We start from the raw sequence: 16,625 nt of genomic DNA on the forward strand, positions 1-16,625 counted from the left end.
AGTCTCACTGGCATCCCTGTCGTTAACAATGAGTACTGTCTTCCTCCTTGTGTTGATGATATGTAAGTCTTGCATCAAACCAAGAGGAGACCACAGTATAGCAGCTCTACTTTTCATGTCAGTCCATATGACTCTTCACAAGTAAAGGGAAGGGAAGCTTTGGTCCAGTTTCTCTTCACATCGGAGGAGCTTAACTCGTCCTGTAGCATTTGAAGCAGCTCAAGATCAAGTGGGGAAGCGCCGAAGGATAATTCCAGAGCTGTTCTTGCATCTTGCAAACTCATGTAGATCATGTGAACGTAGTGCAGCCTATTTATATTTGATGGGCGCCACTTCTTCGTACTGGGCACATCAGACTGTCTATGGGAGGGGGGAAAAGATGGAGTTCTCCCATGATCCATATGTCATATATATTTCAGTAGTTTAAGAGTGGGCTCCACTTTACGTTAGATTTGGACAGACCACAGACCTCAACGTTATCTCTGAGCCGGTGGCAGCTTTTGTATTCCTTAGCTTGCGTTTGTATGGGAGTTTGGTGTTGCACAGCAGTGAAGAGTGAGGTGCACAAGGCAAGAAGCATTGGGACATCCAATTTTGTTTTGTCTCCTCTTCTCTCTAATTATGATCACACCGCAACCAAAAAGTCACGCCATTCCCACCTTCTCCACTCATTGTTCGTCTCTTTTTAAGCTTTTCTTGGTCTCAAACAACGACTATACCTCTTTCTCTCTCTCTAGATATCTATCTATAAGTATACTCCATCTCTCACTCGAATTCAATGGCTGCGGTGTGGTTGTTGTCATGTGGGTTTAACAAAGGGTCTCTCACAGAGGTTATTTGGCATTCTGTCCACCTCCAAGTACTGATCCCTCTCTTATACATCCCCAAGGAGAACAACAACTCGATGGAGGTGGGCATCCTGCCAACTGACCTATGTTGGCTTCTCTTTGTGAAACTCATATGATAGATCTTTTCGCCAAGTATAATTTCTGCAGTAAAGAAGAAGAAGAAGAAGAAGAAGAAGAAGAAGAAGGTGAGGATTATGACCTATAAATACATATGTATGCATGTATTTAAGTCTCCTATTAGGTTTCTTTTTTTCCTGGCAACAATTGTAACACACCATCATTGTATGTTTGAAATCCCGCTGACTGCTTTCTTTTGCCTGTGCACACTGGGAATGATTGCCATAAGCAGATTCTCAGGTCCCTTTGCTTTTCTCCTCCTTAAGTGTCACTCATCTTTCTTGGACTACTGCTTGTGTTTCCACATGCAGATCGAGTCCCCCACTAGGTTGGGAAGAGGATGAGAGCTGACAACATCAAAAGGTTAGAACAATTCAAGATTTGCTTTCGTCTGTTCATTTGCTCTATCTTGCCCAACATTTGATTTACTGGTTAAGGACATGTACTGTTGAGGTCTCGTAACCCTGATTCATGTTTTTTGAGCTTTGTGCTGAAGCTAGAAACCAGGACTTCCATCTCTCATCTCAGTCTTCATCCATCATACACCATCAAATGATGATGATGGTATGTTCCCTGGGCCGTATCTCTTTCTAAGAAACCCCAATCTTCTTTTGTTTCTCTATTTTGATCTCTGTACTGGTGGAAAATGACTTCACTTAACCTCATCTTAGCTTCTGTCCTATTTTGTTTTGCTTGGCTACACTCGAAAAGAAAGATCTACATCATCTGGAATTATAGATATACCTTCCTCTTAAGTTAGAACAAACATGTGTGGTTGTGATAAAGAGCAGATTGAAATCATGCTCTTTTTTTCCGCTTTTCTTTTCTTGTTTCTTTTCCTACTGTGCTTGTTAGGGTTTTCTTATTTGTTGGCCATATTAGAAGAGAACAGATCTTTTCTATATGATAGAGAAGATCTTAGTAGATAATTTACTCTCAAATAAACTAAGCAACAAGTATTACTGCTGCATCTAATCCTCCTTGCATCAGAGACCATCAGTTGCCCCAGTAATTGTTTCTCTTCTTTTGGTGCTAGAACAGCTGTCTTTTGCATGTATGGTGGAGATAAGATACGATGATCTCTGTTGAAGAGAAGAGGATATATTTATATATATAAATATATAAAAGATTTATTTATTTATAGAGTTAATGTACTGGTAAACCCCCAACACTGAAGAAGCTAGGCAAGTGAATGAGCAGCACTTCCACGTGGATGGTGCTGTGTAATTATTGATATGGCTTCTCTCTTCCTGCTTGATTGTTCTCAACGGGATGACACATTTATTGCTTCATTCCATCTCTAAGTTCATTGTGTGGGTGGGTATAGGAGAGAAATAGATAGGTGGACATCAAAATGGTGGAGTGCGTCATTGCCTTCCCATCGGGCGTCGAGCAAGAAGGTAGGTTGATATCATCATTACCATTGCACCAGCATTGCTGATTCTTGTGGAGTAGGGATCTAATGATGGAAGGCAGAACACTTCATGGCGTCTTGGGATGTCAATGCTAACAGGCTTGCTTGGGAATCTCGAAGTCTCAGCAGACAACTTGAAGTCAGTAGGAAGGAAGAATACACAGTGATGAAAGAGGCTATAACTGGCATTAGGGAGAATGGACTTGCTCTAACACCAATGTTTGGATGTGATCATTACGAATGATCAGATCAAGAGGATGAAACCTTTTGTAAACATACTGTTACCATGTTAGGTAAATGATTACTTACTCCCAAATTGCATCTGAATTCACATAATATATTACTGATATTTTGAAAAGCTCAATTGGCTTGCTTTTGTGGAGATCAAAAGCTTGACAGTACTGGCATTCTCTGGATATATGTATATTGTACTCAAAATTATCGACCATCTTCAGGTTTAAAAGACACACATTCAAAGCTTATGTTTGAATGCAAATCTCCTCCTGAAGCTTGCACCAACATGGTTTCTATCTTTGTTAACAGATTATATGTGAACTTGTTATAGCATATTATTGCAGACCTTCATTACCTAGACATTGCTTCCTTGTCAAGTTCAAGTTGTAGAAAATGCTCTTCAGGCTCCTCTACTAACTACTGCTGAGTTCTAAGCAGTCTCAATCCTTGATATAGTTAACTTCTATCACCCCATCATCTTGTTTCATATTCCACACTCCCATCTCAAATGTATCCTATGATATCTTGAGACCCTTAGTTAGGTCTTTTCATTTAAAAATATTCATCCTTTTATCTTCATGTCTTTGGTATTTTCATTTAAAAATATTCATCTCTTCATCTTCGTATCTTTATTGGACACACAACAATGATATCAAAACATCCATTTAAATATATATTATTTTTCTTAGAGCAAACCCCATTAATTGAAACTTCAAGAAATAAGATATTATCACCACTATAGCACCATCTGCCACAAGAGTTGAGTACTGTAATTCAATTAGAACATCAACTTATACTATGAGTCGGTGTTTCATTCTCGGATAAGATATATTGTCGGTGTTTTATTCTCGGATAAGATATATTATTATTGACTTTCAGTTTGTCAAAAATCGTATATCTCACAGTTCATACTTTTGACAAATTAGAAAACTTTCTCACAAAGTCATTTTCTTATAAAATATTCTACTAACATAGTTTCAAGATTGATATTCATAACAAAAGTTCAATCTTTGTATGAGTAATATCACGAAACAAATAATTGACAAAAAGTGATCACAAGATATACTTCCTATGAATATCAACACCACACATCAAGGAAACAAACAGTCTTCTATCACATATTTACCAACTAAAAGGTTTGAGATGGCTCCTAATATATATATTAGGAGATGCAACAAGAGACTAAATGGCACAACAGCAATCAACAAACCATTACATAATATGCAATGTTGTCAGATTTTTCTTTCATGATGAAGATTATTTTAGTGCATAAGTTTTTATCAAAGGTTTGTTTCCTCTATTCCCAACCTGTACATGCAACTAATTATGACAAACTTGTGTTAGGGAATAAGAAGAACATTAAAGGAGATGAATACACAATGCAGAAGCAATCTTTTCTATTGGGATTTCTGAAGGAAGCCCAAGATCGTATAAATCAAAATAAAAGTATTGCTTTATACAGTTGTACTGAAATTTTCTTTACTTCAGTGAGTGATGTTACTCTTAGATCTATCTATCTATCTATCTATCTATGCTGGTCCAAATCAAGAAATTACCAGAACAAATTTCCCGAGATCAGATGCATTATCCACCAAAAACCAGGCCGTCTCTCTCTCTCTCTCTCTCTCTCTCTCTCTCTCTCTCTCTCTATTATATATGTATGTATGCCTCAACAGGATAGTCTTGGTTACCTTCTTATGGTCCTTCTGGCTGGATCCTTAATCTGGCAGGACGAAGCAGGAAAGTTGCAGAAAGAAAAGGAGGAGCTTATCAAAAATTGAAGTTCTTGGGCGCAGGAGAAGTACTCTGAGCGGCTATCCAAGGTACTTCTTGTTGACTACTTCTTTGGAAGGCTCGATAAAGAGAAATCATCTGAAGAAGCCACCCACCTCGTTATTTTTCATGAGGATTTCTGGTTTCAGGATTGCTATTAGTTTATGAGTGTTCATTCTTGAAAACTTTGATATAACTTGTCATAATGTGTTCTTTCTTTAATGTGAGAAACAGGAGGCATTTCTCTGCTCATCTATTGAATTGCATTGTTGCTTTTAGATAGTAACTTATGTCTAATTTGCATCATTTATGATGGATTGTTCATTTAGGCATTCTATGTGCTTTAGCTATTGCTAAATCAACACATTCTGTAGATGGTGTTGTTGTCTCTCTCGTTTCTTGGATTATATATACGTCAATGATTTGGAGGATGAGACTAAACACTTGATGAATGACAAGACAAAACTGGAAACAAGTCAGGAGGCTGAAACGGAGGTGATTTTAGCTGCTATCAAGTACAAGATTGAGATATGTATCCTTATTTGATGTACTTTAAGCATTCTTGATTGATGAAGAAACTAAGCTAAGTGTTGGGGTAATTCGTGCGATTCGGAGGTCAAGCTGTGGGCTTTCATTTTGTAGCACGCAACCAAGAATAAACATTACATCGACTATTTAATCAAGTGCAAACACCATTTTCTCATACACACATTGATATTTTTAATATTTTCACTTATTTGTGTATCAAATTAATTGTCTTTTTTTTTATTCTTAAGAATATTTTTATTTTTTTTCCTATTCATGTGAGTTAATTATTTTTTTCTTATTCTTAAGAGTTCAAATTGAGTTTTCCCTATTCATCAACGACATTGTCCTCGATTTTTAATTATTATATTAATTTTATAATTTATAATCTATAAATTATATGATTTGATTTATATTAATTATATTTTTTTGAAACTTTGTGCACACTATCTGTTATCTTTAAATTTAAATCTATGATCTCTTAATTATTTAAAAACATATATTTAAATAATTAAGATTCGGATCCTATGTAGCCTATCTGACATGAAATGTATTCATATGATTTTATTTTTAATGATTTTTTATTTTATTTTTTTAAATACTATTTTATTAATATTTAGTTCATGCAAAATATTTTTTAAATTTTATTAATCATATTTCAGTTCTGGAACATTTAATCTTGTATTTTATAAATTTTACATGTTATTATGGTTTTTTTAATAATTAAAATTATTATTCTATAATTATAAAAAAAAATTGTAAAAAAAATAATCAATTTGAATTCGGGTCCGAACCGAGTCAGACGAGGGTCGGATCAGGCTAACCCAGTCCGGAGCAGCCGGACCAAGGCGCGACTTTGTTTCGGCCAAGGCTCGGAAAATTCGGCTCCGGGATCTGTTCAGGTCCAGTGAGTCGGCTAGCGCGGCAGCAGGGCCCGCGGCTGGGGGGTGTGGGGGCCCTGCCGTCTGTGGCTCAGCGCGGGTCGGCGCGGCCTATGGTGAGACCCAGCCCGCGACGTCCCTCCCTTATGAGCACGTGCTGCACACGTGCTCCCTGGTTCAGCCCACTGTGGGCTAAGCCAGCGCTGACCCAGTACTGTGTTGAGCCGAGAAGTCAGCCCACAATGCCTGTGAGAAATGCTTAAACCGAATAATACCAGTTTGACCGAATCAGCACGGTTCAGAATGATTCTGGATTGATTATTTTGACTAAATCAAACTTATTTGATCAAATGAGGCTTTTATAGAATTTATCTGCATCCTCTTATCGAAAATAGATTGTCATTTGACGTGGTGATGTTTTGACTGGAATAATGCAAGCGTCCAACGTCGGAGTGTGATGGGGTTCAACCTACAACAGTGTCTTTGATTCCACACCATCGAAAGGCAGCCCCCTCGTTCACGGTGTAAAAGAGGGATTCTTTGAGTGCAACCATTGCATAACTAGCGACCTTTTTTGTTTTCTTTGATCGTCATCATTTGACAGAATGGATTAGTGGAGGATTTGCTTTTCCTGTTTGTGTCTTTTTTTTTCCTTTGACAAAGATGGTTCTTATGTCAGGCTCAGCAGGTAAAGGGAAGAACTAGACATAAAAACAGATGTATAATTGATAGATATGTATGCACAATGAATACCAATCGATCATCATTCTAGTTTGCAGCAAAGAAACCCCAGTGGCACCAAAACATGAAACTAGGCACCTATTCGAAAGCCAAGACTACCAACCAAAAGCATTGCAGATGCATGACACACGACCAGTAGCAAACCAAACACTTCAGAAGAGTATGACACCGGCATGAGAAAGAGTTCCTAGTGGGCAGGGCTGCTCTTCTCCCCCTCCTTCTCCTCGGCCTTGTGGTAACCCGGCAGCTTCTCCATTAGCTTCCCCAGGATACCCTTCTTCTCCTTCCCCTCGTGGCCCTCGCCCTCGTGCTCCGCCACGCACGCAACAGGGACCTCCTCCGCTGGCTTCTTGTGGCCGGGCAGTTTCTCTTTGATCTTCTCCAGGAACCCTTTCTTCTCCTCCTCCCCCTCAGGGCCGGCTTCTACCTTGACGGTCGACTCCTCCACCTTCTCCACGACCACTTCAGTGTCGTCACCGTCGGTCACCACCGCTGCCGCCACGACCTCATGCTCGACATGGACCTCCGTCAACTTCGCTTCATCTTCGCCCTCTTTCTTCTCGCAACCGAGCTTTTCCTTGATCTTCTCCTTCAGCCCTTTCTTCTTTTTCTTCTTCTCTTTGTTCTCTCCTCCATCTTCTTCTTCTTCATCACTCGACTGTGCAGACACAGTAACAATCAACAAACAAGTCAAGGATGATCGGGTATACGGCGGAGAAACCATAAAAGAGGAACCGGTGAGACGAACTTACCGAGCTAGAGCTGGAGCTGTGAGACCGGTGCAGCTTCTCCAACAGGCCTTCCTTCTTATCCTCCTCCTTCCCGGCTTCCTCTAAGTGGATCTTCTCCACCCCGCTAACCAAGACCTCCTCATGGCACTCCTCCGTCTTTTCCTCCTCTTTCTTCTTCCCAAGGAAGTCGAACAAACCCCGGTCTTGCACCTCCACCTCCTCACCACTCTCCACAGCCTTGTGGTGCTCCTCCGCCATGAGATCACCAAATAAAAGATCACAAACTACACCAACAGTTGAAGACTCTATAAAAAGCTAAAGCAATCAGCGAGCAGTATGAGATGGACTCCAAGGAGAGCCGCAGGCTTATATAGAACTTTAGCCGGTGTGTTGGGTAGGGGGCGGTGGGGTGGGGTGGGGTGGAGCGGAAGCGTCAGATGCTTGACGCGTTACCTACGCGTCGAAGGATTCGAATTAAAGAAAACCAAGGGAAATTTAAAGAGTAAAGAAGTGAGAACAGAGGATGGCGGGGAGCGGAATGGTCGGCCCTCACAGACCTCCACTCAGAAACCGTCACGTATCGCGGGCCCTCCATTCTGTCAGCAGCCGGTGGACGTATCCGGAAGGTCGGTCGCGACACGTGGCCTGTCGCCCTCGAAATATTTATGGGTCGCGTGCGATGCCTCGCGAGTAAGCTACACCGCGCCGTATCGTGGTTTCGTTGAGCGACGCGTGTTACGCGTCGATGACCCTAGAGCCATTTCTTTCGTCAATCATCGTGGTCCGGAAGGAGCGGTGGAACGCAACTCACGTTCCCCCTACCATTCAAGGAGTCGTGTGAGGGAGTGCGAGACATTGTTATGGCTATTATTGGCGGAGGAGCCTCGAAGGGATAAAGAGTGTCGGTTGAGTGCCGGTGCTTTTTTGCTTTCTTCGTTTCATCTTTAAGCGCGTTCAAAGAGAACTACGTATGGAGTCGAGGAGGTCATCTCATGTTTGCTTAGTCTTAGCCTCGTAGTGCAGTGGTTGGGGCGAGGAGTACTACATACATCATCACAAATATGGCGAAGGAGAAGCGGCCGGACAAGGAGGGCTCTCCCAGGAGCTATCTCGCTGCCATTGCCGGTGACATTGCCATCTTTTCTCGTACGCAAGTACTTCAGTCCTGTGCTAATGCACATGGTCGCACGTCCCAACTCGTACCATGCATGACAGGCTTTTGGTACCTTGTGGAATTGACTATGGCTGGTGATCTTGGAGCATTCCAGGGGGGGAGGAGGCAACAATCCTGATCTCTGATCTTGGATTAATGGATTTATATGGGCAGGATCTGAGTCCACTGTACTTCGATTTCGATCCCCCGCCTAATATGCCCACCCATGCATTGAGTCATTTGTATGTTACCTGCCTAGACGTCGTCACCTCATCTCTTGTGTTCGCCCTATTTGCGTCCAAGCATGCTTGCAAAAATAAGTCCGCAGAAGTCATCTCAACCTTCCGTTGGTATTCGCACTGTTAATCTGTTCTTTAGCCAACACGAAATCCGGTTCGTGCCCGAAACGCCCGGCTCACCCATCCGGACCAACAAGATAACGGCGAACACCGGACGCTCATAGCACCCGCCTATAAAGCTGACACGCACACGGTGGACCCCGATCGACACGCTGGCTCGGCGATATCTGCGGAACAACCGACGTCGCACCCTTCGCGCCGCGCCGTCGTATTCGTCGCTCAGTGGAGCCCCCGTAGCGGTCGCCGGCGTCTGCTGCTCGCACCCCCACCCCCCCTCGCGAGAAGCTGTCGGAGCGCGGCTCCCTCCTCTTCCTCGGTCTCTCTGATTGCGGTATGATCCGTTCGTCTGCAGAAAAATTCGATTTTTACGGGTTTCTTGTTTCTTTGACGGATTGGTTTGTTTGGGAAAACTTTCGGGTTCTTTGCAGCGAGTAAATCCTAATGTGGGTTGAAGGCGGCGATGGTTCTGTCCATGCGACGTTCGCGAGCGTTATGTTCCTCTTCAGTTCCAATTTGATGCGCAAGACCAGGGAGGAGCGTTATGCTCCTTTGTTCTTCTTTTGGCTCTTCAGGTTGCCATTTTAGATAAATATTGGATCTTTGTCGATACTGTGCGGAGATGAAGACTACGTTTGTGAGTCGAACAACTTGTGATGTGATCGATGAAGAGCAACATCGAGGATTTGGCCTCATTTCCTGGTTTTGAGCATTAGGGTGCAGTGATCATGAGAGGAGCTAGCAAGACATGCTGCGTCTACACCATTCCGCGCTAGATGTTACTATAGTTTGGTCTGGGATAGAGTTATGAGAGGTGCTAAGCATATGAGAAGAATATGCTTATTTTTTGTTGATCGACACATGAACTCATAAACTAAACCCTAAACCCCAAATCTAATTCATATACTATTGTCACAACCCCAACGATTTTATTTTATTTTAATATTAATGTCTCTACAATTTACAACCGAAAAAAAAGCATCAACTTCTTGCAGTGCCACAAGTGCTAAAAATTCTTCCACCAACTCTTAAAACTATTACAAATTAGTATACTATTTAAAAAAATAAATATAAAATAAAAATATATCAACAACCATATTTATTGAGTATAACATTAAAAAAATCATAAAATTAATATTTAATACTCATAAAATATATTTAAATATTAATAAAATTTATTTATTAAAAAAATACATCAATTTATTATAAATTTTATATATCTAATAAATAATAATAATTATCATGCAATAGTAAAATCATACACTACTCATATATATATATATATATATATATATATATATATATATATATATATCGTATTGACATCCATTGATGCATTATTTAAAGCATAGGATAAATTTTATATTTTTTAAATAACAGATAAAAAGTATTTATATCATACTCTCAATAGCATATGAATTCGTGTCTTTCATGAGAATACGTTCCTTTCAACGGATGAATAAATCATTTAATCGTTATATCTAATTGTTCATTAATCTTAAATTATCCTATTGGCTTATGTAGGGAAACGAAGTCATCCATTATCATTAGGCCTAGTGTAGTGGGCTAGGTAATGCCACCAACTAGGCTTAGTGTTAAGTAGGCTTAGACTCATGGATTAGGTTATATTTGGCTTGTTGATCATGACTCATAGGTCAAACTTGAATTGGGACTTGTTTGACTCGTGAACAAGGTCATAATTGGTTCATGGTTTGGGCTAAGCTTAACCACACGAGATGTGTCGATCTAGTCTAATCGATCAATCTAACTTAGGTCATATCTAAGTTTCACCCTCATTATTAAATTAGATTTTAATATTTTATAAATTTTTTTAAAAAAATTTATAAAACAATAATTAAATATGAATAAATTATCAAAATAAAATTTTTATTAAAATTTACAATAATAAAATATTAATTCATTAAGATAGATTCCTAAATATATATTTTTTTTGAATTAAATAATTAATAAATTCATGGTCCCAAATTTAAAACTAATTAAGTCTTAAAAAGTCACACATAAATTCTTGAAATAGATATATGTCTAATTAAATGAAAGAAAACTATTGTTTTAATCTAAAATAAGAATTTCAATAATTAAATCACATCTTAAAAGTAAAATCCATTAACTTATAATTTATGCTTAAAATACTATTATAAATCATGCATCATCATCATCGTGAAAAATAGACATTAAATTCAACTATGATTATTCAGTGATCCTAAAATTTAAAATTAAAATATTATTATGCATCATAAAAATATAATAGTTCTAATCTAAATGATTTCATAATATAAATCGATACTTTGAATAGAAGATCTACCTCTCCTCCATCCGTTAGGTGAGGAATACGGGAGAGGGAGCTCACTTTAGGAGAAGATAAACACACACCGAAAGGTAAGAATAATTTATTTTTTTATATTTATTTTATTTTCACACATAAAAATAGAACTTGAAACATTTATTTCCTAAAATTCACATTTTTGATTAAAAATAATGTTTTAATTATTTAATTAAATAGCTAAATTTCTAATTTGTCCATATGATTAAGGAAATCAATTGTGTTTAATTCATTAATCATATAACACAAATAAGAAAATAAATTATTTAAATAAAAGTAATACATTAATTATGGTAAGAAAAAAAAATTGTTTGGTGATTAGTTGCGTTTCTGTCCCTTTTTTTTTTTATTGAATTTTTCTATGGAAGAGTCTACTATTTTGGAACTAAGATTTGGCTTGGAAGAGTCTCATCCTACTGGTTTCCAAGACTTATCCCGATTCGCTTTATTATGGTGATGATTGATTCTTTCTACTTTCCATTGAAACTTGTATAGCTTTGATGGACTTCATTCAACTCCATCCCTCTTAATCTGATTGTTGTCGAGGTATATGGATTATGAGCAGCTTCGTCTGATATCTCCTACTCGTGTGATACCAATAGGTAGGTGGGTTGATCGATACAAGAGAATCCACAGGGTGGCGTTTGCTTCGACCGTCCCAAACAACCCATCGGGGAAGATACTCGGAGAAGGCCTCATCGAGCTCGCCACCTCCAAGCTCTAATGATGCATTCGGAAGCCTGCACATCTTAAATTTCCTTCTTCAGAATGCATGATGGTCTCTGAGGAAGTGGCAGTGGCTGCTACATCCCAAATGTGATCTGATGAATGTTCTTTCTACTTTGTGATGTTTAATGCATCACACTAACCTCCAAATTTTCTACAAACTGATCGTGTATGTCAGGTCAATAGATGTGCAGTTTCTCTGCTGCAGTACAATTTGGAACGGCGTTCTATCAATTTCCAGAGAAAATGTTCATTTGATTTGCCTTTGTTCGAGTGTTCATCTTGTTCTTTATCGAGTGAAGAGATGTTTAGGAATTTGTTCTGGTGTCATCAATAGACCTTAAATACATCCGGCTGGCAATGAATGCTACTTCGATATCACTGTTGTGTTAGGCTTTCTTCTCTTCTGATGACACCAACAGCGAAGAGCCACTCGGTACATTGCAGACTCGCTTACGGTAAGCTCGCTCGAATAAGGTAGTCATGTCACATCCGACTCATTAGCCTATGATGTTAAATCAAGCCAGAAGGGATGCTATATCCAACTAGAGTTAAAATCATTCTCGACAAGATCACTCTCATCCTACTTGTTCATCACTAAACATTATCGATATTAATTGGACGGGGATAATTGATTCATTAATGGTGACTCCATCCGGTCTATATATGAAATATGATAATCTCCTCGGTGTGATGTCCTTGGAACTCATCATGTCTAGTCGATCCGATCCAGTGTGATAATCGATGCATTCATTTGATAAACCAACCTGAATCACCATCCAAAATGCTCAAAATCATTGTTTGTCAAGAGGAGGATTGCAGAACAAAAGTGGGAGTTGAGGCCATCTTGCGTGTGGGACTGCTTCTGAGCAGTAAATGAGATCCATGGCTGCTGTTGCGTCCGTGAGAAGAGGGGACACTGCCGACACATGCCGACACCGAAACTTAGCCTTACTGCTGAACCCACTTGCTGAAGAACTCTTTTTATAACAGACGGCATTGCATTGCTTTGCTGCCTCTTCTTCGTTTCCTGTACAAGCATACAAATCAGAAACAATTTCTCTCAATCCCATGCTGATCACATATTGCTTTTCATAATATGGTATAGACTTGGAAACCAGATTCGTCCGCCGACCTTCGTACTCCGAAATAATTCTTGACAAGTCCTTCCAATGCAATCTTCCTTCATGGAAGGATGAGTCGTTTAACGTGGATCATAAAGCTGAGACCAGCTTATAAACTAGTCCAAGGAAGATCAAGACTCTGTTCAAGGGTAGGTGAGGCGATCGCAGAGACAACATGGACGGCTCTTCTTGTCTCAGAGCAAGAAAGGCAAGAAGACGGTAGGCAGGTGGGAGAAGCGAATGCTGTACGATTCGACGCATACTTCGGTGAAGTGCACATGGTGGGAAGCTTGTGAGCAACAACACAGCCGCATGGCTTCTCCGATTCGCACATCCCTTGTTCTCATCACCTCGACTCATTGCCCACCTCATCCAGCCTGCGTTCCGCTGCCCTTATCCCCCAAAACCTGCAGCCGACCATGCTATTACCCTGTGCCAACTCAAGCTCAATTCTGTGGAGTTGGGTGCCTTGGCCATTTACTTTTGTAGCCTACCTGTTGGCCTCCACTCGTTTCTTTTCCCCCACCTTTTGGTGCCCTCCTTGCTGTTATTCTAATGTATTGTCAGTGTACAGAGGACCCTTTTTGACCCACTGCCCAGTGACCACTACAGAAGGAAGAAGCATCACCTCTATATATCAGCCGGAAGTGGCTTCCGGTTTCCACCCACTTATCTCTCTCTCTCTCTCTCTCTCTCTCTCATCCCAATCCACACATGGGTGGTGGCAGTAGTGAAGCTTTCTTCACATTCCTTGTCTTCCTCGCGATGTCTTCAGCTGCGGCTTGTGATAGGTGTGTGCATCAGTCTAAGGCAGCCTATTTCTCCTCCTCTTCTGCTCTCTCTGGTATGTATGCGCTGGCACCATTGATGTACTACTGCTTCGGAAACAAAAGCGTGGCTTAAATTCGATTGGTTTTGCCTGTGATCTCCTGCAGCTGGGGCTTGTGGATATGGTTCCATGGCTCTGGGCTTCGATGGAGGCTATGTCGCAGCTGGGAGCTCCGCCATTCACAGAGGGGGTGTTGGCTGTGGAGCATGCTTCCAGGTCAGAGATGAAGATCATCTGAACATTGATGTGGATCCAATTACTTCGGTTTTCGAGGTAATCATGTATGACTAAGCTTTCTTTTCTTCACCACACAGATCAGATGCAAGAACACATCACTCTGCAGCACCGGAGGAGTGAAGGTGATCCTGACAGACCTCAACAAGAGCAACACCACCGATTTCGTGCTCAGCGGCCCTGCTTTCACGGCCATGGCACGAAATGGCAAGCTCCAAGAGCTCAAGAAACTTGGCATCTTGGATGTGGAGTACAAGAGGTAAAAGGATCCTTCCCTCCTCATCTGCATTGACAGCTGCCTAAAACTCTGTAGACCCCATTCCCAGGAAAGTTAGGTCCATCCTGCTTCCTCTCTCAATCTCAACATGGAATTTGCACCCAAATGAGTCATCTCAGCTGTGTACTGTGCGATGCGTGTGCTTACTTCTCCCTGTTTAAGCAGGATTCCCTGTGAGTACAAGAACCACAACCTATCGATCAGGGTGGAAGAGAAGAGCAAAAGTCCCAACTATTTGGCCATCAAGTTCATGTACCAGGGCGGTCAGACTGACATAGTGGCAGTGGATGTCGCTCAGGTAATGCTGGTTTCCGACACCATTAGACTGCGTGTGGTGGTGGTGACGATGCTCTCTCTTTGAACCGGCGCAGGTCGGGTCAACGAACTGGCGGTTCATGAGCCGGGACTACGGTCCGGTCTGGAGCACGAGCCGGGCGCCGGCCGGACCGCTGCAGCTCCGGGTTGTGGTGACGGGCGGCTACGACGGCAAGTGGGTGTGGGCGCCGAAGCCGGTCCTGCCGGCCGAGTGGAGAACCGGGTCGATCTACGACATGGGTGTTCAGATCACCGACGTCGCCCAGGAAGGCTGCTTCCCTTGTGATCCACAAGACTGGAACTGATACTAGAATCCCGTCCCTTTCTTCTTCTTCTTCTTCATCTTCTTCTTGATTCACGGATACTAACCTAAAGGAGATTGCAATGCTTGTTTCCTTATACACGTTCATGTGTTTTTTGCGAAGATAAAAACAAGGTGCCAAGATTTGACGCAGGAAAATCCGGTTAGAAAATGACTTTGCTGTCTGTCGATCTCATAGATTATACATATAGCCTTCTGTTCTTACTTCAAACTCGGCTACTGTGTACATGTGAAGACCTACAAGTAGGTTAGCTAAATAGCCTTGGAAGTTTCTTGGACACGCATGGTCGTCGTCCATACAAGTCTCCTGTAGCGGGTGATCTTGTAGTTAACCTAATTACCACTGCATGTGATGGAGGAAGACAAAAGGGTGTAAGTCACACAAAGTCAGTCATGCATACTCGTGGCCACTCACCTACCATTTCTTTCTTGTTTCCTTGGATGGTCATCTCTCAACAACTAATGATACAAATGATGGAATCTTGAGCTCAGATTTCACCAAGATTCTGGAACTTGATGGTGGAGAGAAGTAGAGTCGATTCTTGGAGAACTCAGTTTGCATCTGGATCGCAATATTACAAGTGGATTTAGAGAGGGAAAAGATGGAAGGGGACCATGAATGCCTTATCCAAGTTGATGTGAAGAAGCTAAACATTAGGGACATTCATATGGATCATTAAGGACCAATCATAATAGAGGAGCGACCAACTTTGGTCCTTATCTTCGTTTGATAGAGATTTGTGAACAGCTGAGAGGCTAGCTGCTTAAGATTTGTGGCTACATCGAGCCCAGCCATGAACAGCTTATCCTCTAAATGGATACCAATCGTTCTAAGTTATCCCTGCAGTGCCTTCTATCCGAAGCATCAAGCCAACACTTGGCTCACCAAGAGAGCGACATGGGTGTCACAAGTTTTGAGTTAGGGCTTTCAAAAATTCTGGCGCCGGAGTACTTGGCAATTCAGAAACCTTCCTTTGACAGCATATGCCAATTGCCAAGTCTACCTTCTGATCTCTCTATCTAACCTATGCGACCTTGATTCATCTTTTCTCTCTCCTCTTGTCTTTTCCTTTCACTACTGGTTGGGTTTCCGACCTTCTTCTCTTGCTCCCTTCAAACAAAAAACAAGCTGTCAGGAGTGAGTTAATCTTGGATCAGAAACTTCAGCTGAAACATTCAATGTCATATAGTAAATTGCATATCACATGCTCATTTATAGTTTCTGCCAACTTATCTTAATGGGTTCATTGACTCCAAATAAAAACTCTTCTGAGTTGGATTCATTGTTTAATGCATGCAACACAAGCAGCGGAAGTGTGCCAGTAGAAACAGGTCTCCTTCGGATGGTGGTAGCTGGTGACCACAGCTCGTTCCTCTCTCTTCGCTTTGCCACATTGCTTGCGGCAGTTTCCTTTAGACTGGTTTTTGTTTTTTCGACCAAACTCACAGCATCACATGGTGAACAAAAACAAAAACAAACAAGCCAACAAAAAGGTTGTCTTCTTGACACCTCTTTTGGGCAACAACTATGCATCAGCAAGTAACATTCAGCTCATTGTCAAGAATTAATTGGCAGCTCGAATGCATCAAGATAATTTGGTCACACCATTGTCAAGAAGTGCACCTAACAATTTTGACATTTATATTCTTGGAAACTGATTTGACATAACTATAGTATAATTAT

At 41.0% G+C, this 16,625-nt stretch overlaps 2 protein-coding genes across 2 annotated transcripts; one reads left to right on the forward strand and one right to left on the reverse strand.

Annotated features, from left to right (window-relative positions):
* Positions 1-6,494: 6,494 nt before the first annotated feature.
* Positions 6,495-7,691, reverse strand: LOC135627689 (dehydrin DHN1-like). Its single transcript, XM_065133864.1, has 2 exons — positions 7,286-7,691; positions 6,495-7,191 (listed from the first exon to the last, which is right to left on the reverse strand). The coding sequence occupies exons 1-2, from the start codon at positions 7,520-7,522 to the stop codon at positions 6,721-6,723; spliced, it is 708 nt and encodes a 235-aa protein (XP_064989936.1). The 5' UTR covers positions 7,523-7,691; the 3' UTR covers positions 6,495-6,720.
* Positions 7,692-13,165: 5,474 nt separating this feature from the next.
* LOC135582898 (expansin-like A2) lies at positions 13,166-15,022 on the forward strand. The gene is made up of 5 exons (XM_009383784.3): positions 13,166-13,808; positions 13,900-14,009; positions 14,108-14,286; positions 14,470-14,602; positions 14,676-15,022. The coding sequence occupies exons 1-5, from the start codon at positions 13,679-13,681 to the stop codon at positions 14,922-14,924; spliced, it is 801 nt and encodes a 266-aa protein (XP_009382059.2). The 5' UTR covers positions 13,166-13,678; the 3' UTR covers positions 14,925-15,022.
* The last annotated feature ends 1,603 nt before the right edge of the window (positions 15,023-16,625 follow it).

The sequence above is a fragment of the Musa acuminata genome, chromosome BXJ2-11 (assembly GCF_036884655.1).
Source record: "Musa acuminata AAA Group cultivar baxijiao chromosome BXJ2-11, Cavendish_Baxijiao_AAA, whole genome shotgun sequence".
Classification (NCBI taxonomy): Eukaryota; Viridiplantae; Streptophyta; class Magnoliopsida; order Zingiberales; family Musaceae; genus Musa; species Musa acuminata.